Below are 25291 nucleotides of genomic sequence, written 5' to 3'. Positions count from 1 at the left end.
AATACTGATTTTCAGCCATCAAAATACGGAAATGCTCGGTGAAACTTGGCAGCTCTGCAATTATTCACAATCACATTGTGTTTGAGAATTCAAAATATGATTTGTGATCTTGTTAATGTCAACATGGAACTAGAGTTTGTTATAATAGTATGACAGTAAAATAGGTTGGCTTGAAAGCGATCATAGTAAAGCGATAATGTAAATCACTATTCCATGTTGAAATTGATGTGATGTGAAGTTGTTAGGTCGGGAGGACCATCAAAGGTGCATTGCACACACTAACACAATCTAACAGTAACAGGCAATCAAATCGACACACATACTTACAGTATTATTTGCAGTTTTTGCATGCTCCTTTATAACATTTTACATAACATTTTACAACAGTACAACTTGATTATTAAAACAAGGACAACTTCAGTTCTTGATTTTTTTAAATGTATACAACAATGACTCCAATCATCCCATTCCACCCACTCATTACTCTTGATTCAACCAAAATTATTTCTGAAATATTGGTCATAAATTTGGTACAAAAATGCTCCAAAATATGGCTCAGAATGCACCAGAGAACATCAAAAACCCCTTAAGCGGGCCCTGGACCCCGGCCGCGAGGGACTTTGCGCTCGTGATGTGCACTACACGCACATTTAACATAAATTGTTTGTAATCCTGCCATGCCACTGGATTATAATACTGGACCCTTTCCCACCCCCCCTCTCCAATCACCACTTAACACCCAATTACAACCTGATTGCAAAGATTGTGGCCACATCCACAACCTGCCCCCTCCGTGCTGCACAACATCACTTCTCCATCATCAACAATAAAAATAGAAAAGGTGGAGAGGGTGTTCAGAAGACAGAAAAGCCAGAAATCTCCAGGACCAGACAATGTTTCCCCCTCTACTCTCAAGCTCTGTGCTGAACAAATGTCTACACAGACATTTTCAACCAGTCCCTGCAAACCTGTACTGTCCCTGCCTGCTTCAAAGTCTCCACTGTTGTTCCTGTACCCAAAAAGGCAAGGATTACTGGTCTGAATGACTACAGGCCTGTCACATTGATCTCTTTAGTCATGAAGACCCTTGAAAGGCTTGTGCTGGCCAAGCTGAAAAAATATCACAGCTGGACCCTCTGCAATTTGCATATTGGGCCGATAGATCTGTGGATGACGTAGTAAACCAGAGCCTGCACTTCATTCGCCAGCACCTAGACCCCCAGGGGACATATGCGAGGATTTTGTTTGTTGATTTTAGCTCTGCATTCAACACCATTGTGCCAGAGCTACTACACTCCAAACTTTCCGGGTTGACTGTGCCTGAACCCCTCTGTAGGTGGATCACCAGCTTCCTGACAGACAGGAAGCAGCATGTGAGGCTGGGAAAGCACATCTCGGATCCGCAAACCCTCAGCATAGGAGCACCACAATGCTGCGTACTCTCCCCTCTCCTCTACTCTCTCTACACCAATGACTGCACCTCTACTGACTCCTCCGTCAAGCTTCTCAACTTTGCGGACAACACAACCCTGATTGGACTCCTCCAGGATGGGGAGGAATCTGCCTTGACAGGAAGTGACACAGCTGGCGTCCTGGTGCCATCGCATAAACCTGGAGCTTAATGCTCTTAAGACAGTGGAATTGTTTGTAGACTTTAGGCGGGCTCCCCCTCCCCTCACCCCACTCAGTCACATCTGTGGAGTCTTATAAGTTCCTGGGAACCATCATCTCCAAGGACTTTAAATGGGGGAGGGGGGCACCATCGACTCCACAGTCAAAAAGGCACAACAGAGGATGTACTTCCTGCGCAGCTGAGGAACACAATCTGCCACAGGCAATGATGGTCCAATTCTATAGTCATCGTAGAGTCTGTCCTCGCCTTCTCCATCATGGTCTGGTTTGGCTCAGCCACCAAACACGAAATCAGGAGGCTGCAGCGAATCGTCCGATCAGCTGAGAAGGTTATTGGCTGCAACCTTCCCTCCATTGACGAACTGTACACTGCAAGGGCCAGGAAGCGAGCGGGTAAGATCATCTTTGACCCCTCTCACCCTGGCCACAAACTCTTTGAATCACTTCCCTCTGGAAAGCTACTCTGGACTGTCAAAGCTGCCACAGCCTGAGATAAAAACAGCTTTTTTCCACGAGTAATAGCTCTACTCAATAACCAAAAATCTGTAGCCTCCTTTTGCTCCGGTATTTTATTTAATTCACATGTCTAATCAATAATGTTTTATTATTAATGTTTAATGTTTTATGTGTCATTCCTAACTGTCACTGTACGTCATGTTGTCACTTGCGGGTGGAGCACCAAGGCAAATTCCTTGTATGTGAATACTTGGCCAATAAACTTATTCATTCATTCAAGATAAGTGAGCCAGTCCCTTCAGCAGCCATACATGCCCAGGCCATAACACACCCACCACCGTGCTTCACAGATGAGGTGGTATGCTTTGGATCTTGGGCAGTTCCTTCTCTCCTCCATACTTTGCTCTTGCCATCACTCTGATGTGTTAATGTTCGTCACATCTGTCCACAAGACCTTTTTCCAGAACCGTGGTTGCTCTTTTAAGTACTTCTTGGCAAACTGTAACCTGGCCATCCTATTTTTGCGGCTAACCAGTGGTTTGCATCTTCCAGTGCAGCCTCTATATTTCTGTTCATGAAGTCTTCTGCGGACAGTGAGCATTGGCAAATCCACTCCTGAAGAGTGTTTCTGATCTGTCGGACAGGTGCTTGGGGATTTTTCTTTATTATAGACAGAATTCTTCCGTCGTCAGCTGTAGAAGTCTTCCTTGGCCTGCCAGTCTTTTTGCGATTAGTAAGCTCACCAGTGCTCAATTTCTTCTTAATGATGTTCCAAACAGTTGATTTTGGTAAGCCTAAGGTTTGGCTGATGTCATTCTTATTTCTCAGTCTCACAATGGCTTCTTTGACTTTCATTGGCATAATTTGGTCCTCAAGTTGATAAACAGCAATAAAAGTTGCCAAAGGTGATGAAAAGACTGCAGGAAAGACTAGGTGCTGAGAGCTCTCTTATACCTGCATTAAGGAGGCATTTAAACACATCTGAGCAATTACAAACACCTGTGAAGCCACGTGTTCCAAACATTATGGTGCCCTGAAATGGGGGGGGGGGGACTATGTATAAACACAGCTGTTAATTTCTACATGGTGAAACCAAAATGTATAAAAATACCCTTTAATAAAATCTGGCAATGTGCACTTTAACCACATGTGATTTTTTTCTAATACAAATCTCGAATTGTGGAGTACAGTGGCAAATAAATAAATGATAGATCTTTGCCCCAAACATTATGGAGGGCACTTTATACACCCGTTTTAGTTTTCAAAACAGAACAATATAGCATATGCAAGACCATTGTTAATAATATCATCAATAAAATAACCACATTCTTGTTTCATATGCACAGCAAGGCTATGCCTAAGTATGATTAGGATGTTGGCAGGAATACAGAGTGTTGTATACTTGGGATACTTGTTGTGAATCAGAATAATTATAAAATATTCTTAGAGTCTAATGGGTTTGAAACCCAGTTACGGATGTAGGAGCAATGATTTCACAATCATCCTCATTGAGTCAATTTCTTGTCTTTTTTAATAGTACAGATTGTGGAACAGTCCAACTAAAATGCTAAACTTTAAGAATTTGAAAATCAAAGTCAATCTGAAAAAAAAAAGCTAAAAATATTCAGCATATCGGGCTGCATCTGTGGGACAAGAGCTAATGTTTCAGGCCATGGACCCATTGTCGATACAGGGAAAAAGTTATTAAAAATTAGCATTGATTATTAGTAACTCAAATATTAATTAGTTAGGAGCATGTCAGATGAGAGGAAGAATTATCTTACAAGGACATGCAGAATGGCAAGGGGTTAGACACCGTTTCCATGGAGATGGACCATAGGCTCAAACACTGTGCATTTTGATTTTATATTTTTGTAATTTTTCCTTTTGCTGGCTTTGTGAATTGAGTTTCAATCGCATCAATGTTGCACCCCGTGGGGAACCTATATTCAGTATTTATTTAACAAAAATACTCAAAGAAATAGAAGATTCTCTCACTGGTACAGTTAGAGGCCCACGGTGCATTTGCTCCTTGATATCAACACGAGCTTGGCAAGTGCTGATGGGACGATCCTGGTATTGCTGGGCAGTGGCCAGAAGATTAGATCAAAATTTCCTGTTCCATCTGACACAGTTCTTCAAAATCTGTCAGGTTGACTAATATAAAATTGTACATACTGCAAAATGTGGCAAGACTTCATCTTGGTCCCCTTCTAAAAATCCAGAGATATTCAATGATTTTGGACGGTGGTCGACTACTGAATGGAAAGGTAGATTCCGGCCTCGGCGACCTCTGCCTCTACCTCTGTGCCCACCTCGGCCTCTGGAGTGGTGTCCTCTCCCACGAACCGAAGAAAGGACCCCCCGTTTGGCAGCCTGCAACACCAATATGAACACATAACAAGCTCCAATCTCTTCTACATGTTAAATGGAAATGATTAAAACACAAGTCAAATTTAATTTTTCTTTAAAGGCATAATCACCCTAGCTGTGACTTAAGAATGTGACAATAACAAACTTCACCAAGCACCAAAATGGGAACTGCAGATGGTAAAAATCTAAAATAAAACAGAAAATCCTGGAAAATTCAGGTCAGGCTGCACTCAAAGGAAGAGTTAATTATTAACCAAAATTATTCGTCTTTGGTCAAAAACGCTGCTGGCTTTACTTAAGCCTTGACATTAATTAAATCTTGATGCAGGGTCTTGACCAGAAACCACCCCTTTGCCCCCACAGAGGCTGTCTGGCTGCTGAGTTCTGCCAGCACTTTGTTCTTTTTTGCTTCATATTCTAGCATCTGTATTTATTAGTATTTCTTCTCTGGAACATCGGATGTTGAAGGAAGACTTGATTCTCTGGAAAGTTGGAAGTTGAGGGGAGACTTGATAGAAGTATATAAAATTATGAGGTCTAGATAGGGTAGACAATCGGAATCTTTTTTACATAGGGTGAAAGTGTCCAACACTAGAGGACACAGCTATAAGGTTAGGTGAGCAGGGGAGAGTTTAATGGAGATGCGTTGGGCATGTTTTTTTTTTTTAACACATAGTGGTGGCAGCCTGAGTGGTGTTATTGCCAGGGGTGGTGGTAGAGGCTGATACGATATTGGCATTTGATGCTTTTAGATAGGCACATGGAAGTGCTAGGAATAGAGGGATATGAATCATATATAGGCAGACGAGACTAGTTTAACTTGGCATTATGTTCGGACCAGACATTGTGGGTCAAAGGGCTCGCTCCTGTGGTGTACTGTTCTACGTCCAAATCTCTCCTCCTCTCAGTTTCCAGTGGTAAATAATTCACCCTGAGATTTGCTCCGTTACTACTCCCCTACCAGGCAAAGGATACTTGGCATTTCGTCCTACAACTCCCCTTAGAACGTTATCATTAATGACCTATAATATTTCCTAAACAGCATTCTACAATAACTCAGATTGACAGATTTGGACTGCAAAAAGATAAATAGAACATTAGATGTATACATAATTATACATCGGAGATATTAAGAAAACATTAAACTTAAAAAACTAAAATATACAAGAGAAACAAACCAAACGGAGTTTGCTGATTATATTAAACTGACAGACAATGCTGCCACCTTCTGTAAACTCCTATAATTGCAGCATTCTTTTTTGTTTTGTCTTTAAATCAAGGTTTATCATGGTCCTCAAGTTTAAGTTAGCAGAATTGTAACAAATTGCTCTGTATCAACTAAAGCAAGGGTTCCTGATCTGGGGCAAATTTACCCCCAGGGCATAAATTTCACCTACCCAGATTCTGGATTTGTGAATCTTTGGGTCAGCTCCCCAAACGCAATATTCCAGCACTCACCCGATCCCCCAACGCAACCCGTTCCCCCAGTGCGGGGGGTGTGGGGTGCGTGGGCGGAGGTTGTGTGGGTGGGGAAGGGGGTGTGTGGGCGAGGAGGGATAACTTCATGACTTTGCAATTTTGGTCCTTCTCTGGCTCGGAGCAAATTTCAGAACTATGTGCATTGAAGCCTCCATTGTTTCTGAGCTGTTGTCCGGAATGTGAAGTTGGAGGATGTCCTTGAATAATTTTATCAGCAGCTGGTCTGTAAGTGGGATTGAATTCCTTTACCATGCTGTTGAGAGTTGGCCGTATTACTTTCAAAGCATATTTGGTCCGCGATGGGAAGATTATGTGAGGGAGGGGCTGTGAGGAGGGAGCGCCGCGCTGTGGGAGGGATGGGAGGGAGGGGTGGTGAGGAGGGAGCACAGGGATGGGAGAGTTGGGCGATGATGAGGGAGCACGGCGCTGTGGGAGGGACGGCGATGAGGGAGCACCGCGTTGTGGGAGGGAGGGATCGGCAGTGAGGAGGGAGCACGGCACTGTGGGAGGGAGGGAGGCAGAGTCCGTGGGCGCCGATCCAAGTGAAGCCGCGGGGCAGGCATGGACTCGAGCGAGAGGCCACGGGTGGGCGTGGACCCGAGGGAGGAGGTGGGTTGGCGCCTAACCGAGCGAGGCCGCGGGCCAAGCCGAGCGAGGCCGCATCTTCAGTGCAACTGGGCCAGGCAAAGGGGGAGTTGGGTTTCCAGAACATTCCAGCGAGGAACGGGGCGTTGTGACGTCATTCAAAGCTGTTTGAAGAATCTGTGAGTTGTTTGAAAGGCAGTTTTTTTGGGGGTTTTTTAAACTTTAATGATGAATAACTTTTGAAATAGAGCATGAAACCTGTTTATTGTGTCGACCAGATTAATGTGAGTAACAATCTGTAAAAATTTCAACTCTAGCACGTAGTGTATTGACGAAGGTAGAACAACACATACACACACACGCATGCACACACATATACATACATACAAGATGAGACCTTTAATAGTATACGAGACTAAGTACAGAACTGTTCTCCCAACGTGCGGTTGGGGGGGGGGGGCGTCATGCGGCATCACACACATTAACCACCCCCCCACACACACTAACTACCCCCCCGTACACACGCTAACTACTCCCCTTGTTAATATATTAATATTATTAATTTGCTCCTTTTACCCCATAATCGCCCTATCTACTGACGCATAGCCCCAACTCGCAGTCGCGTCTACAGAGGGAGTGGGGGGGTAGAGAGAGAGGGCAGAGAGCGAAGGGGGGGGGGGGGGGGGGGAGAGAGAGGGAGGGGGAGAGGAAGGGAGGGGGAGGGGGAGGGAGGGAGGGAGGGAGGGAGGGAGGGAGGGAGGGAGGGAGGGAGGGAGGGAGGGAGGGAGATGGAGAGGGAGGGAGATGGAGAGGGAGTGAGATGGAGAGGGAGTGAGATGGAGAGGGTAAGGGGGGGAAGAGGGTAAGGGGGGGGAAGAGGGTACGGGGGGAAGAGGATAAGGGGGGGAAGAGGGTAAGGGGGGAAGAGGGTAAGGGGGGAAGAGGGCAAGGGGGAAGAGGGTAAGGGGGGGGGGAGAGGGTAAGGGGGAACAGGGTGGGTGGGAGGGGGAAAATGGGAGGGGGGGGACAGGGAGGGGGGGAGAACAGGGGAAGGGGGGAGAACAGGGGAAGGGGGGGAGAACAGGGGAAGGGGGGGAGAACAGGGGAAGGGGGGGAGAACAGGGGAAGGGGGGAGAACAGGGGAAGAACAGGGGGACAGGGGGAGGGGGGACAGGGGGAGGGGGGACAGGGGGAGGGGGGACAGGGGGGACTCAGCGAGAGGGGGTACAGGTAGAGGGGGTACAGGGAGAGGGGGTACAGGTAGAGGGGGTACAGGTAGAGGGGGTACAGGTAGAGGGGGTACAGGTAGAGGGGGTACAGGTAGAGGGGGTACAGGGAGAGGGGGTACAGGGAGGGGGTACAGGGAGAGGGGGGACAGGGAGAGGGGGACAGGGAGAGGGGGACAGGGAGAGGGGGGAACAGGGAGAGGGGGGTACAAGGAGTGGGGGGGGGACAGGGAGGAGGGGGGGGCCGAAGGCGAGGTGGGGGGGACAGGGGAGTGGGGGGGGCAGGGAAGAGGGGGGGGGCAAGGGAGGGGAGGGGAGGGGGAAGGAGTGGGGGGGGAAGGGAGTGTGGGGGGGGCAAGGGCGGGGGGGGAAAGGGAGTGGGGGGGAAAGGAGTGGGACGGGGGGGGGAAAGGGAGTGGGGGGGGAAAGGGGAGTGGGGGGGACGGGAGGGAGGGGGGGAAAGGGAAGGGGGGGGGGACAGGGAGGGGGGGGGGAGAGGGGGGGGGGCGGGGAGGGGGGGGGGGGGCAGGGAGGGGGGGGGGGGGCAGGGAGGGGGGGGGGGGAGAAGGGAAGGGGGGGGGGGGGGGGGGGAAGGAGAGGGGGGGGGGAAGGGAGTGGGGGGGGCAGGGAGGGGGGGGGGAAAGGGAGCGGGGGGGGGAAAGGAGGTGGGGGGGGACAGGGGAGTGGGGGGGACAGGGGAGGGGGGGGGAAAGGGAGGGGGGGGGGGGAAAGGGACGTGGGGGGGAAAGGGAGTGGGGGGGGGACAAGACCAAGGGGGGGGGGGGAAAGGGACGAGGGGGGGGAAAGGGAGGGGGTGGGGAAAGGGAGGGGGGGGGGGAAGGGAGTGGTGGGGCGGGGTGGGGCAGGGAGGGTGGGGGGGGGACAGGGAGTGGGGGGGGGAAAGGGGCAGTGGGGGGGGGGAAAGGGACTGGGGGGGGGGAAAGGGAGGGGGGGGGGGAAAGGGAGGGGGGGGGGGGACAGGGAGGGGGGGGGGACAGGGAGGGGGGGGGAAAGGGAGGGGGGGGCAAGGGATCAGTGGGGGGGGCGGGATGGGGGGAGGCAGGAGTGGGGGGGGCGGAGTGGGGGGGGGGGGCGGGAGGGGGGCGGGGGGGGGGAAAGGGAGTGGGGGGGGGACAGGGAGTGGGGGGGACTGGGAGTGGGGGGGGAAAGGGAGTGGGGGGGGACAGGGAGTGGGGGGGGACAGGGAGTGGGGGGGACAGGGAGTGGGGGGGGCAGGGAGTGGGGGGGGCAGGGAGTGGGGGGGGGCAGGGAGTGGGGGGGGGCAGGGAGTGTGGGGGGGGGGGACAGGGAGTGGGGGGGGGGGGGGACAGGGAGTGGGGGGGGGGGACAGGGAGTGGGGGGGGGACAGGGAGTGGGGGGGGGGACAGGGAGTGGGGGGGACTGGGAGTGGGGGGGGCAGGGAGTGGGGGGGACAGGGAGTGCGGGGGACAGGTAATGGGGGGGACAGGGAGTGGGGGGGACAGGGAGTGGGGGGGACAGGGAGTGGGGGGGGGCAGGGAGTGGGAGAGACACACACTTTCACCTCTCCTCCTCCCTTCCCCCACATCTCCGTACCTCACTTTCCCTACCCTCAGTCACTCCCTCCCTCCATAACCCCTCTCCTCTCCCTACCCTCCCTTGATGTCATTGTGAGGCGAAAGCTGCTGTGTTTTTGAAAACAGAGTTTTTTTTAAAATGTAAATGAGATCCCATTGTGATGTCATTGTAGGGCGGAACACTGCTGACGGGCAATTTATGTAAATGGGATCCATTGTGACGTCATACGCTGCTAACTGCCAGTGCAGATGGAAGAGATTTTTGTCAAAATGGGTTTTGCAGCGGCACACACTATCCCCCCCCCCCCCCGCACTCACGCTAATTACCCCCCTTGATATTATATTAATATTATTAATTTGCTCCTTTTACCCCATAACCACACCCCATAACTATACTGACGCATAGCCCCCAACTTGCAGTCACATCTAGAGAGGGGACGGGGGGGGGGGGGGTAGAGAGTGAGGGCAGAGAGAGAAGGGGCAGAGACAGAGAGAGAGACAGAAACACAGAGAGAGGTGCAAGAGGGAGAGGGGGGTGGAGAGGAGAAGAGGAAGGGTGGGTGACGGGGGAAAGGTGGGGGAGGAGAGAGAGAGGGTGAGAGTGAGGGGGAGAGAGAGCGGGTGCTGAGAGGGGGTGAGGGGGAGAGGTGGGGAGCAGGGAGGGGGAGGGTGGAGGGAAGAAGGTAGGGTGTGTGGAGGGGAGGGGATGTAGGGGAGGGAGTGAGGGTGGGGGAGAGGATGGAGGGGAGGAGGGGAGAGAGAGAGGGGGGGAGAGAGGGGGAGGAGAGAGGGGGGAGAGGAGAGAGGGGGGAGAGGAGAGAGGGGGGAGAGAGGAGAGGGGAGAGGAGAGAGGGGGGGAGAGGAGAGGGGGGAAGAGAGGAGAGGGGGTGGGAGGAGAGGAGAGGGGGTGGGAGGAGAGGAGAGGGGGTGGGAGGAGAGGAGAGGGGGTGGGAGGAGAGGAGAGGGGGGAGAGGAGAGGGGGGGAGAGGAGAGGGGGGGAGAGGAGAGGGGGGGAGAGGAGAGGGGGGGAGAGGAGAGGGGGGGAGAGGAGAGGGGGGGAGAGGAGAGGGGGGAGAGGAGAGGGGGGAGAGGAGAGGGGGGAGAGGAGAGGGGGGAGAGGATGAGGGGGAGAGGAGAGGGGTGGAGAGGAGATGGGGGGAGAGGAGATGGGGGGAGAGGAGAGGGGGGATGGGGAGAGGGGGGATGGGGAGAGGGGGGATGGGAGAGGGGGGATGGGGAGAGGGGGGATGGGGAGAGGGGGGATGGGAGAGGGGGGGTGGGGAGAGGGGGATGGGGAGAGAGGGGGATGGGGAGAGAGGGGGATGGGGAGAGGGGGGATGGGGAGAGAGGTGGGGGGAGAGAGGTGGGGAGAGAGAGGAGGGAGAGAGAGAGAGAAAGGGAGAGAGACAGGGGGGGAGAGAGAGAGAGAAAGAGAGAGGGATAGGGAGAGAGAGATGTGGGGAGAGAGGCGGGGAGAGAAAGAGAGTGCCTTTTTACTTCAACCCAAACCCCCCAAACAACCATTTGCAGGCAGTGCTTTTTTATTTCAAACTAACCATATTTTCATTTTCAAACCACATTAAGGGTACTTACTCACAGGTGTGAAGAAATGTGTTCAGTGTCATTCAGAGTGACAGAGACTAATTGACAGAGCTCCATCTTGATGAGAGACTGATTGAGGCACACCACCTCCTGGTTTTATAGTCCCTCCCCCTCCCTCCAGCAGTGGCAGCAGAGAGAATGGGGAATTTTGTAAAAACATTAATATCTCCGTCATTTTTTATCGACGGGAAAAATCCTCGGCACACATGCGGCGGAGGGGGGCTCTGAGCAAGGTGGCCAAAAATGACGACCGTAGGTGGCGGTGTTCTCTCGGAAATCGCAGCACAGAAGGCCAAACGCGGTCAAGAACAGAGATTTAGTAATATAGATAGATATACACTAGACCAAGTGGGACCCATTAGTTCCTGTCACACGTGAGGGCTGGTCCCCAAATGCAATATTTCACCATTCACCCATAGCTCTCAACTGCACAGGCACGGCTGGCTGACGTTCTCAAAGTTAAAAGTGGAAATAACGTAAAAAAAGATGAATGTGAGCGCATCTCACTCTCCCTCTTCAGTCCCCTATTCCCCATCTCCATTATCTGGGAGGGGGAGGGAGAGGCTGAGTCTCCGCGGGAGGTGGTGGGAGAGGCCGAGGCTGCGGTCTGGAACCGCGGAAGGGGGAGGGAGAGGCTGAGGCTGTGATCTGGAGCCGGGGGAGGGAGAGGCCGAGACTGCGGTCTGGAGCCGCGGGAGGGGAGGGAGAGGCCTCCCTGCGGGCCTGGAGTAGCAGCCCCCGGACCCTGCACCGGCTCAAACCCGAGACCACTGCCCGAAGCAGCGCTCAGGGCCCAGTCAGTGTCTGTGTCCAGCATGCTCTTATCGGGGACAACGAGTTGTTTTTATGTAAATGAGATTCCATTGTGATGTAATGGTGGAACGCTGCTGTGTTTTCTAAAAGGGAGTTTAAAAAAAATGTAAATCAGATCCCATTCTGATGTCATTGTGGGGTGAACACTGCTCACGGGCAGTTTATGCCATTGTGACACCAACGGCAATTGGGGGCGCTGTTTTAATTTGTTTTTAGTTTAAAATGTCAACATGTAAAATATACCATTAATCTGAACAAAACTTGATACACCACACACCAGGACAATGGTGAGTAAGGTGGGCCAAAAATTGTAGCGCTACCATGTACCGTTTGGCGTAATTTCAGGATCACACGGACAGACACACAGACAGACACACAGACATACCAACAAAGAAGGTGAGAGTTTTAGTAATATACTAGACCAAGTGCAGACCCGTTGGGTCTGTTTCCCCAACGGCGTTTGTGGGGGGGGGGGGGGGGGGAGGGGAGAGGAGGAGGAGGAAACGGGATAGATTTGGGAGGGAAAGGAGAGCGGGGTAGGGGGTGAGAGATGGGGAGAGAGATGTGGGGGAGGGGGGATGGGGAAGATGGGGAGGAGGAAGGGAGGGGGAGAGGGGTGGGGGAGAGAGGGGAAAGGAGAGGGGAAGGGGAGAGAAGTGGAAGAGTGGGGAGGGAGGAGGAGATGGGTAGGGGGAGTGATGGAAGAGGGACAGAGGGATAGGGGGAAGGGGGTGGGGTAGAGAGGGAAGGGGGGTGGGGGAGAGAGGGATGGGAGAGGGAGAGGGGTGAGGAGAGGGAGAGGGGGAGAGAAGTGGTAGTGGGGAGGGAGGGAGGGGTAGAGGGGTAGCGGGAGTGGAGGAAGAGAGACGGGGGAGTGGTGGAAGAGGGACAGAGGGGTAGGGGAAGGGGTGGGGGAGAGAGGGGAAGAGAGAGGGGTGGGGGTGGGAGAGGCGTGGGGTAAGGATATAGAAGTGGAAGAGTGGGGAGGGAGGGGTAGGGGGAGTGGTGAAAGAGGGATAGAGGGGTAGGGGGAAGGGGGTGGTGGTAGAGAGGGAATGGTGGTGGGGGAGGGAGGGATGGGTGGGAGAGGGAGAGGGGTGAGGAGAGGGAAACATAGAAATTAAGTGTAGGAGTAGGCCAATCGGCCCTACGAGCCTGCACCACCATTCAATATGATCATGGCTGATCATCCAACTCAGTATCCTGTACCTGCCTTCTCCCCATACCCCCTGATCCCTTTAGCCACAAGGGCCACATCTAACTCCCTCTTAAATACAGCCAATGAACTGGCCTCAACTACCTTCTGTGGCAGAGAGTTCCAGAGACTCAGCACTATCTGTGTGAAAAATGTTTTACTCATCTCAGTACTAAAGGATTTCCCCTTTATCCTTAAACTGTGACCCGCTTGTCCTGGACTTCCCCAACATCGGGAACAATCTTCCTGCATCAGACAAATGCAATTCAGGACTTTTCTCTTCACAAGCAAAGTCAGAATGACGGTTAGTGAAGAATTCGAATATTCGCTGAGCGTTCAGATGCTGCGCGTGCATCCTGCACCAAAGGGGGGGGGGGGAGCGTGTGTCGTCACACACAAAGATCTTGTAGCGGAGAGCTACGCTATAAGATCTTTGGTCACATACTAAGCACGCGCCTCCACAAACAGATGAGCGTCTTCTTGAATGGAGAGCGCGTGGCCGCCTCCACAAACAATCACACACACTGAGGACCCGCCCGCACAAAAAATATTTTGTGAGGAAGGGGAGGAGGAGGGTGGAGAGGGAGAGGGGGAGGGGGGAGAAGAGGATGGGGAGAGGTGAAGGGGGGGAGGGAGGGGTTGGAGCGGGCGTGCATGAGTCGAGAGAAGAGAAAAGGGCAGAGAGAGAGAGAGGCTGGTACAACAACAAAAAAGCTGGATAAACTCAGCGGGTACAGCAGCATCTATGGACCGAAGGAAAAGGGCAACGTTTTTGGCCGAAACCCTTCTTCCGGGTTTCGGCCAAAAACGTTGACCATTCAATTCGCTCCATAGATGCTGCCGCACCCGCTGAGTTTATCCAGCTTTTTTTATGTCTACCTTCGATTTTCCAGCATCTGTAGTTCCTTCTTAAAGACAGAGACTGTGCACGGTAAGGGAAAGAGGAGGGAGAGGGGGAAGAGTGTGGAGGGAGGGGGAGAGTGGGATTGGAGGGGGAGAGGGGTGGGGGGAGAGAGAAGTGGAAGAGAGGGGAGGGAGGGGAGGGAGGGGGAGAGGGGTAGCAGGAGTGGTGGAAGAGGGACAGGGGGAGTGGTGGAAGAGGGACAGAGGGGTAGGGGAAGGGGTGGGGGAGAGAGGGGAAGGGAGGGGGGGGTGAGGGAGGGAGAGGGGTGGGGTAAGGGAAGAGAAGTGGGAGAGGGAGGGGTAGGGGGGTGGTGGAAGAGGGACAGAGGGGAAGGGGACGGGGGAGAGGGAAGGGGGTGCGATAGAGAGGGAAGGGGTGGGGGAGAGAGGGATGGAAGAGGGGTGAGGAGGGAGAGGGGGAGGAGAGAAGAGGAGAGAAGTGGAAGAGTGGGGAGGGAGGGAGGGGTAGCGGGAGTGGTGGAAGAGGGACGGGGGAGTGGTGGAAGAGGGACAGAGGGGTAGGGGAAGGGGTGGGACAGGGAGGGGAAGAGAGGGGTGAGTGAGGGAGAGGGGTGGGGTAAGGGGAGAGAAGTGGAAGAGTGGGGAGGGAGGGGTAGAGGGACTGGTGGAAGAGGGACAGAGGGGTAGGGGAAAGAGGCGGGGGGAGAGAGGGAAGGGGGGTGGGGGAGAGAGGGATGGGTGGGAGAGGGAGAGGGGTGAGGAGAGGGAAACATTGAAACATAGAAATTAAGTGCAGGAGTAGGCCATTCGGCCCTTCTAGCCTGCACCACCATTCAATATGATCATGGCTGATCATCCAACTCAGTATCCTGTACCTGCCTTCTCTCCTTACCCCCTGATCCCTTTAGCCACAAGGGCCACATCTAACTCCCTCTTAAATATAGCCAATGAACTGACCTCAAATACCTTCTGTGGCAGAGAATTCCAGAGATTCACCACTCTCTGTGTGAAAAATGTTTTCCTCATCTCAGTACTAAAGGATTTCCCCCTTATCCTTAAACTGTGACCCCTTGTTCTGGTCTTCCCCAACATCCGGAACAATCTTCCTGCATCTAGCCTGTCCAACCCCTTAAGAATTTTATACGTTTCTATAAGATACCCCCTCAATCTTCTAAAATCTAGCGAGTACAAGGCGAGTCTATCCAGTCTTTCTTCATATGAAAATCCTGACATTCCAGGAATCAGTCTGGTGAACCTTCTCTGTACTCCCTCTATGGCAACAATGTATTTGAGCATTGGGCATTGTGACATCACACGATGGAACGTTCACCGTGGGCTGGGGCTCCTGCAAAGGCATATGTAAATGAATGCATTCCGATTGGACATATGTGAGCATCGGGCATTGTGACATCACATAATGGAACGTTCATCAGGGGCTGGGGCTGGTGCTGCTTCTATGGGTGCGAAGCCAGTTTATTTTTGAAATTCTGGGGGGGAAGGATTTGATTAAAAACGTGTACTTAAACACGACGAAATGTAATGAGGAGCGGATACTTAGAAAGAAAAGTGAAATCTCTACCGAAATGGAAAAGATGTCGGCGATTCTGCGTCTGGTTTCGGAGTTGCAGGGAATCAAAGGAAGAAATGCAGTCGGAAGCCGTACATGTAAATGGATCCATTCCGATTGGACATCTGCGAGCATCGGGCATTGCGATTGGACATCTGCGAGCATTGGGCATTGTGACATCACACGATGGGAACGAATCGAAAGGCAGGCAGGCAGCCGGACGAACGGCAGGCGACAGGCACACAGTTTTAAAGATAGATAGATAGATAGATAATCCTCACTTACCTCCAGTTGAAGTACATTATATTTTTTTCGAAGTTCGGTGATATCTTCTCCAGCTTGTACTTTCTTATACAAATCCAATTCAGTATCCAGCAGTTCTCTTTGCATCTGTGTAAAAAAAATTAAAATGTGCATAAATCCAAATAATTTGTGGATATTAGGTCAATGCTACGAATTAATATGAAGCGAATTATCAAACCAAGATTACTTGCGCAAGGTTGACATCCTTGGAAGATATATGCTAAAATTAGTGGGTAAGCTATATTTGAGATGGCAGGAAAAGAAATGGCAGGAAGATGGCACCGATTTCAAATTTACAGTGCCTTCCATAATGTTTGGTACAAAGTACCCATCATTTAATTATTTGCCTCTGTACTACACAATTTGAGATTTGTAATAGAAAAAAAAAAAAAAAAAATCACATCAAGAGTCAAGTCAAGAGTCAAGAGAGTTTATTGTCATCTGTCCCAGATAGGACAATGAAATTCTTGCTTGCTGCAGCACAACAGAATATTGTAGCCATAAATACAGAACAGATCAGTGTGTCTATATACCATAGACCAGTGGTTCTCAACCTTTTTTCAGTGATGTACCCCCTGTGAAATATTTTTTCAGCCAAGTACCCCCTAACCAGCGCAAAAATATAGGCCTACATATATGTAGGCCTATATTTTAAAATCTCACGTACTCCCTGGAGTACCTTCACGTACCCCCAGGGGTACGTGTACCCCCATTTGAGAACCACTGCCATAGACCATATATATATATACACATAAATAAACAGATAAAGTGCAATAGGCTGTTATAGTTCATAGTTTGTTTGAAGTTGTGTTTAATAATCTGATGGCTGTGGGGAGGTAGCTGTTCCTGAACCTGGATGCTGCAGCTTTCAGGCTCCTGTACCTTCTACCTGATGGCAGCGGAGAGATGAGTGTGTGGCCAGGATGGTGTGGGTCCTTGATGAGGTTGGGTGCCTTTTTGAGGCAGCGACTGCGATAGATCCCCTCGATGGTAGGGAGGTCAGAGCCGGTGATGGCTTGGGCAGTGTTTACAACTTTTTGCAGCCTTTTCCGCTCCTGGACGTTCAAGTTGCCGAACCAAGCCACGATGCAACCGGTCAGCATGCTCTCTACTGTGCACCTGCAGAAGATCGAGAGAGTACTCCTTGACATACCGACTCTCCGTAATCTTCTCAGGAAGTAGAGGCGCTGATGTGCTTTCTTTATAATTACATCAGTGTGCTGGGTCCAGGAATTTGAAGTTCTTGACGCTTTCCACCATCGACCCGCTGATATAAACAGGATTGTGGGTCCCTATCCTACCCCTTCCAAAGTCCACAATCAGTTCCTTGGTTTTGCTGGTGTTGAGAGCCAGGTTATTGTGCTGGCACCATTTGGTCAATCGGTCGATCTCACTTCTAGACTCCGACTCGGCGAACTTGATGATGGAGTTCGCACTATGTCCGGCTACGCAGTCATGAGTATAGAGTAAAGCAGGGGGATGAGCACGCAGCCTTGAGGTGCTCCCGTGCTGATTGTTATCGAGCATGACACACTTCCACCAATACGGACAGACTATGGTCTGTGAATGAGGAAGTCGAGGATCCAATTGCAGAAGGATGCGCAGAGATCCGGATCTGAGAGCTTGGTGAGCAGCTTGGATGGGATGATGGTATTAAATGCCAAGCTGTAGTCACTGAATAACAGCCTGACATATGAGTTTTTGTTGTCCAAGTGGTCCACAGCGGAGTGGACAGCCAGTGAGATCGCATCCACCGTTGATCTGTTGTGGCGGTAAGCGAACTGCAGTGGGTCCAGGTTCTTGTCGAGGTAGGAATTGATATGCGCCATGATAACCACCATGTGGTTAAAATGCACATTGTCAAGTTTTATTAAAGGCCATTTTTATACATTTTGGTTTCCCCATGTAGACATTTCAGCTGTGTTTATACATAGGCCCCCCATTTCAGGGCATCATGTTTGGGACACATGGCTTCACAGTTGTTTGTCATTGCTCATGTGTTTTAAATGCCTCCTTAATGCAGGTATAAGAAAACTCTCAGCACCTAGCCTTTCCTCCAGTCTTTCCATCACCTTTGCAAACTTTTATTGCTGTTTATCAACATGAGGACCAAAGTTGTGCCAATGAAAGTCAAAGAGGCCATTATGAGACTGAGACCAAAAATAAAACTGTTAGAGACATCAGCCAAACCGTTTGGAATATCATTAAGAAGAATGAGAACACTGGTGACCTTACTAATTGCAAAGGGACTGGCAGGCCAAGGGAGACTTCCACAGCTGATGACAGAAGAATTCTCACTATAATAAAGAAAAATCCCCAAATACCTGCCCGACAGATCAGAAACATTCTTCAGTTGATTTGTCAATGACCATTGTCCGCAGAAGACTTCATGAACTGAAATACAGAGGCTACACTGCAAGATACAAATCACTGGTTAGCCGCAAAAATGGGATGGCCAGATTATAGTTTGCCAAGAAGTACTTAAAAAGAGCAACCACAGTTCTGGAAAAAGGTCTTGTGGACAGATAGAAACATAGAAAATAGGTGCAGGAGTAGGCCATTCGGCCCTTCGAGCCTGCACCGCCATTCAATATGATCATGGCTGATCAACCAACTCAGTATCCCATCCCTGCCTTCTCTCCATACCCCCTGATCCCTTTAGCCACAAGGGCCACATCTAACTCCCTCTTGAATATAGCCAATGAACTGGCCTCAACTACCTTCTGTGGCAGAGAATTCCAGAGATTCACCACTCTCTGTGTGAAAAATGTTTTCCTCATCTCGGTCCTAAAAGATTTCCCCCTTATCCTTAAACGGTGACCCCTTGTTCTGGACTTCCCCAACATCGGAAACAATCTTCCTGCATCTAGCCTGTCCAACCCCTTAAGAATTTTGTAAGTTTCTATAAGATCCCCCCTCAATCTTCTAAATTCTAGCGAGTACAAACCGAGTCTATCCAGTCTTTCTTCATATGAAGGTCCTGACATCCCAGGAATCAGTCTGGTGAACCTTCTCTGTACCTGGGATGGGCCGAAGATTAACATATCAGAATGATGGTAAGAGCAAAGTATGGAGGAAAGAAGGAACTACCCAAGATCCAAAGCATACCACCTCATCTGTGAAACACGGTGGTGGGGGTGTTATGGACTGGGCATGTCTGGCTGCTGAAGGTACTGGCTCACTTATCTTCATTGATGAATCAACTGCTGATGGTAGTAGCATAATGAATTCTGAGGTGATGAATACATCCTATCTGCTCAAGTTTAACCAAATGCCTCAAAACTCATTGGCCGGCGGTTCACTCTACAGCAAGACAATGATCCCAAACATAATGCGAAAGCAACAAAGGAGTTTTTCAAAGCTAAAAAACTGTCAATTCTTGAGTGGCCAAGTCAATCACCCGATCTGAACCCAATTGAGCATGCCTTTTATATGCTGAAGAGAAAGCTGAAGGGGACTAGCCCATAAAACAAGCATGCTAAAGGTGGCTGCAATACAGTGCAGCTGTATCATCAATGAAGATAAGTGCTGTAGGTTAACCTGGCAGGACAGGCAGAGTTGAGCTGGATTTAGCGCTGCTTCTCTGCGCTGACTGTGGGCACTGCTCCAATCTGACTCCCGACGTCTCTGGCCACACCCAGGCGTGGCGGGCGGGCACTCGGATAGTCCAATGGCGGTTCGGCAGCGATTGCAGCGCCGGAAACCCGGGATCGATCCTGGCTGCGGATGAGGCGCAGGTCTGTGTCCAGGGCTGCCGAGAGTGTTTTTCGCTTGTGACCTATGACCTGGGCATGCAATTCAAGCTCCGCTCTATGATCTTTGCTCCACCTCCCTCCTCCGCACTCTATCCTCAGTCCCACCCCCCTACTTCCGCCTCTGACCAACACCTCCCTACTCCAATCATCGCACTGAATCATCATGGACCCCCCCCCATTGCCTGCTGACCGACGTCTCTCTCGTCCAATCGGCGCCCTCGATCATCAGTCCCACCCGCACTGTCTCGCGGAAAGCAGAGATTTCACCGGGTTTTTAAATCCGGATTACAAAAAAAGGGGGGGGGGGGGACATGTCCCCCCCTGGCCCCCCCAGGATTTCCACCCCTGCGCCCCTGTGACTCCTGAAGAGTGTTTCTGATCTGTTGCACAGATGTTTGGGAATTTTTCTTTATTATAGAGAGAATTCTTCTGTCATCAGCTGTGGAGGTCTTCCTCGGTCTGCCAGTCCCTTTGCAATTGTAAGCTCACCAGTGCTCTCTTTCTTCTTAATGATGTTCCAAGCAGTTGATTTTGGTTAATATGAAATCTAAAACTAGTGAACTCTTAAATACATATATAAAAAACACAAATATAGCAGACGTCTGGAGGATCGCGAATCTGACTGGAAGGGAATACTCGTTTTATTCAATGGTACACAAAACATACTCACATACTCATAGACTACTTCCTAGTGGATACAAAACTAATCCCTTATACTATGAACCCTAAATATCACACCAATACGATTTCAGATCACTCCCCGCTAACGTTCGTTTTAAAATTAGAAGGAATGTCTACGAACAAATCGTTCTGGAGGTTTAACTCGCAAATTCTGAAAGACCCACAAGGGAGTATATATCTAAAAAAACAGATGGACCTATTTTTTGAGACAAACGATACACCTTTCAAAAAACTACTCAGACATTATAAATTTTATATGGGATTATAAATTCCACAGAATACAAAGAGCACACCTTAGTAAACCAAAAGAGATGGGTGGTCTAGCGCTCCCTAACTTTATGTACTATAATTGGGCAGTAAATATTAAAAATATGATTCACCTGCTGGACAACTCTGCCCAGCGGGTGGATTGGATAGTAATGGAGAGAGAGGACTGCTCTCCGTGTAATACAGGAGCGACTCCTCTCACCAATGAATCTGAATAACAAAAATTATAATAAAAATCCAATGATACATAGCACAATTAGAACTTGGAAACAAATAAAACAGAATCTAAAATTAAGAAATCTATCTCTTTTAATGCCAATAGTCAATAACCCGTCGTTTAAACCTTCAATTATAGATAAATCATTTACACAATGGGAAAGAATGGGAATCAAAACGCTCGGAGACTTGTACGAATTAGGAAAATTATTATCATTTCACCAATAACAACTGAAATATAATTTGAAAAATAATCAATATTTTAAATATCTTCAAATCCGTGACTATCTGAAAAAATACACAAAAGACTATCATAACATGCCCCCAGACTTACTGGATGAAGCCATGAAGACAAAGGCTGAATCAGCAAATCTAATATCATACATATACAACATTATTTTAAATATAGAAATACCTACAACCGATGGTATTAGAAGAGACTGGGAACAAGAACTAGCTCTAAAAATTTCAAAAGAGAGCTGGGATAAACACACTATATGTGCATAAATGCTCGATCAACGCACGACATACTCTAATTCAATATAAAACATTACATAGACTATATTATTCAAAAACTAAAATAAATAAACTGTTCCCCAATGTCTCACCCATTTGTGATAAATGTCAGTCACAAGAAGCTACCATAGCGCACTCTTTTGTTTTTTGTATAAAAATCCAAAAATTCTGGAACGAAATATTTGAAATCTTCACAAAATTATTTAAAATAAAACTTGTACCCAAAGCAGAATGGATCATTTTTAGAATATCGGAAGGTAACCCCGAATTAAACGCGTATCAAAAGAACTTAATTAATTATGGGCTAATAATGGGGAAAAAAGCTTGTATGCAAATTTTGGAAAAATGCTCCAATACCAACAATAAAAATGTGGATTTCAACCATGTTCGAAACACTACACTTGGAAGAGATGAGACTCCTCCTAGCAGGCAAAGCAGACCACTTCCAAAAGACGTGGTCTGCATTTATGGAACTATTACAAGCATAAGGTGCAATAGTAATTTAAAATATAAATGGTACCAGGATCTGGTAACGGGGGGTATAAAATAAATTAAAAAAAAATACAGTTGGTATATCCTTTTTTGCGGAGTTTTGGGTTACAATAGAGCGATTGTTTTTCCTTTTTTTTTTCTTTTCTTTCTAGGGTCTTATTTCCTTTCTTTACTTCCTTCTCCAACTTCTTCCCTAAGGGGCTTTCTTTTCCCAACACTTTCCTGCACCTTCACGATTCTTGCTCACTTTCCTTACTTCTTTTATTTCTACCTTTTTTAAAGCTCGAAAAACGAAGTGGTACAACAAATGTAATAAGATATTTGTGATGTGTATTACTGTAATTTACTGTACTTCTAATAAAATAAAAAAACAATAAAAATAAATAAATAAAAAGATTTTGGTAAACCTAAGGTTTGCCTGATGTCTCTAACAGTTTTATTCTTGTTTTTCAGTCTCATAATGGCTTCTTTGACTTTTATTGGCACAACTTTGGTCCTCATGTTGATAAACCGCAATAAAGGTTTCCAAAGATGATGGAAAAACTGGAGGAAAAACTAGGTGCTGAGAGCACTCTTTTACCTGCATTACGGAGGCATTTAAACACATATGAGCAATTACAAACATCTGTGAAGCCACGTGTTCCAAACATTATGGTGCTCTGAAATGGAGGGGGGGGGGGGGGGGACTATGAATAAACACAGCTGTTAATTTCTACATGGTGAAACCAAAATGTATAAAAATGGCTTTTAATAAAATCTGACAATGTACACTTTAACCACATGTGATTTTTTTAAATTACAAATCTCAAATTGTGGAACACAGATGCAAATAAATAAATGATGGGTCTTTGGCCCAAACATTACGGAGAGCACTGTATATCAATGATTTGGATGAGAACATACATAGTATGATTAGCAAATTTGCAAATGACGCAAAGGTGGGTGGTATTGCAGATAGTAAAGATGAGAGTCACAAATTGCAGCTGGATCTTGATCAGTTTGGCAGGAGGGCTGAGGAATGGTTGATGGAATTTAATACAGAGAAATGAGAGATGTTGCATTTTGGGAAGTATAACATAGGCAGGACCTACACAGTGAATGGTAGGGCTCTGGGCAGTGTTGTCGAGCAGAAGGATCTATGAGTGCAGGTACATAGTTCCTTGAAAATGGCATCATAGGTACATAGGTTGGTCAAAAAGGATTTTGGCGCATTTGCATTCGTCAGTCGAAGTACCGAGTATAGAAGTTGAGGTCATGCTGCAGTTATATAAGAGGCCACATTTAGTGTATTGTGTTCAGTTTTGGGCATCATGTTAAAGGAAAGACGTTGTCAAGCTGGAAAAGGAGCAGAGAAAATTTACAAGGATGTTGCCAGGACTTGAGGGCCTGAACTACAGGGAGAGGCTGAGCAGGCTAGGACTTTATTCCTTGGAGGAAGAGGGGTGATCTTATAGAAATGTACAAAACCATGAGTGGAATATATCAGGTAAACACACTTTTGCCCAGAGCAGGGGAATCAAGAACCAGAAGACAGATTTACGGTGAAGGGAGAAAGATTTAATAGGATCCTGAGGGGTACACAAAGGATGGAACGAGCTGCCGGAGGAGGTTGTTGAGGCAGGTGCTATCGCAACATTTAAGAAACAGTTAGACAGGTACATGGACAGGATAGGTTTAGCGGGATATGGGCCAAATGCTGGCAGATGGGGCATGTTGGTCAGCATGGGCAAGTTGGCCTAAGGGCCTGCTTCCATGTTTTATGACTTTATGACTTTGATTGAGAGCATTACGAGCAGGTGGCATGGTAGTGCCAATTTAAACTCAGAACAAAATCACACAAAGGAACATTGATTGAGTAAATCAAGGCAGCAATATAAGCAGAGAAAATGTTGTGAAAAATGTGAGTAGGTGGTATAACTGCAACAAGTAAAACAGTCAGCTATCATCTGAATTCTGTTCAGTTCATATCCACTTTCTTTGCTTGTGCATTGATATGCAAAAAATTTAGACATGCTGATTGTCAGCAAAACTGGATTCAACAATGCGTCTACCAGCAAATAGATATATGCAAAAGCAATAGATTCTCAGCTGAAAGCAAAAGATTGCTGGCTTGAAAAACTGGATCATTCACTTAATTAGAGATACCATTGTTACAGAGAAAGGCATGCTATTTTTAATTAAGCTGTTTTAATAAAGTGTTATTTATTTTTTAATAGATTTTAATTATCCAAGTCTATTTGAATAATATTTAAATGCTTGATTGCCCGCGGAAGAAGAGTTCAAAAGCCTTTGACAGAAGCAAATTGTCAAAAAGAGTAAATTCAAGGGGTGGAACCTTGCCACACACAGATTTTTCTGTTTTTTGTCGTGACCCATAAGTACAGAACCCTGACCTTATCTCTCAGGATAATGTTGGTGGCCAGACACTGGGCAGCAAGGTTGGACAAACTCAGATAATCATGGTAACCTAAAAAACACTGATTAAATACAATACCTGAGCTTTGGTTTTCACTATTTTAGGAAGAGATGAGATTGTTCCACCTGATTTCAGTTCTTCTTGTAGTTTAGTGATGGTCTTGGTCAAGGTCTGCAGTGTTTTCATTATCTCTGCTTTATCTTCCAATTTCATTTTTTTGTTTTTTTCCAGCTTTGATATCAAAATCTAAATGGGGATTGAAAAACTTGGAGTAACAGAATATTGTCAGACAGAATTATGCAAAATAAAAATGTTCTTTTGGTTCACTAATTAAGCATTCGATCTAAATGCATTCAAGAGAATAATTTTAATTGCATGGCACCAAATGCCAGCCAAATGCCAGTTTGTGTAACAAACCACTTTGCTGCCATTTTATTAGATAAGTAAACGGGTAAAGTCAGTGATTGAGCACTGCAAAATCCTTCAGCAATGTAATGTCTTTCTGAAACTGCATCAGTGATGAAGAATCCACTAAATGCCAAAGTTTTAGCAACCGTCACAAACCTTATCGGTTACCAGTTCCAATCCTTAGAGGTTGGTGTTAGAACCTTATGTATCTATGTCAATGGATCAGATAAAAAGGTAAAAGACATTTGAGATTGATATCAAGATTTGTGTAGGTGTTTAAATAACTAACTACAGAATGAAGGAATTTAACTTGATGTGCTGAATGCACTAAGGCAACGGCGTTACAGGTCTGAAGAAAGGATCGTCATTGGTGGAGGCCCAATAAACTATAGGCACTGGAATTTTTAACAAAAAAACAAACAGCTGGAGGAACTCAGTGGGTCAGGCAGCATCTGTGGTGAGAAATAGACCAATGATTTTGGCGCATTTGCATTCGTCAGTCGGAGTACCGAGTATAGAAGTTGAGGTCATGCTGCAGTTATATAAGAGCCTCCACCAATGTAGGTCCTCCCTAGCTTCCATCCCGAAGGTTCGTAGGTCATAAATGCAGTCGCAAACAGAGTTGCAACATGGCAGAAGATGCTGGCAACCGCACTAGCTGGCAAATCTATACTGCTTGTCATCCAAACCCTCGTACACATGTATGGGTGGTACATAATCAGACATTCATAACCTGGGAGGGACCTGCACTAAACAAAACAAATGATGGAAGAAAATGATGGAAGCAAAGCAGTATCTGTGGAAAAAGAAACCAGTCAATGTTTTGATTTGGGACTCTTCCTCATAAATGGATTTGGAATTAATAATAATAATAATAATGGATGGGATT

The 25291-nt window shown here is 48.0% G+C and overlaps 1 protein-coding gene across 2 annotated transcripts in view; it reads right to left on the bottom strand.

The window, feature by feature from the left end:
• The window catches only part of rbm26 (RNA binding motif protein 26), a 150447-nt gene that overhangs the window by 41675 nt on the left and 83481 nt on the right, over positions 1-25291 (bottom strand). For both annotated transcript variants that reach the window (XM_033022942.1, XM_033022941.1), the window contains exons 17-19: positions 24073-24240; positions 15634-15738; positions 4267-4464 (exon numbers count right to left, since the gene is read on the bottom strand). In XM_033022942.1, the coding sequence (XP_032878833.1) occupies positions 4267-4464; positions 15634-15738; positions 24073-24240 (471 nt within the window). The remainder of the gene's footprint in view (positions 1-4266; positions 4465-15633; positions 15739-24072; positions 24241-25291) is intronic.

This window comes from Amblyraja radiata, chromosome 6 (genome assembly GCF_010909765.2).
Source record: "Amblyraja radiata isolate CabotCenter1 chromosome 6, sAmbRad1.1.pri, whole genome shotgun sequence".
Taxonomy (NCBI): Eukaryota; Metazoa; Chordata; class Chondrichthyes; order Rajiformes; family Rajidae; genus Amblyraja; species Amblyraja radiata.
The sequence above is the reverse complement of the archived record's forward strand: the minus strand, read 5'-3'. Positions and strand labels throughout refer to the sequence as shown.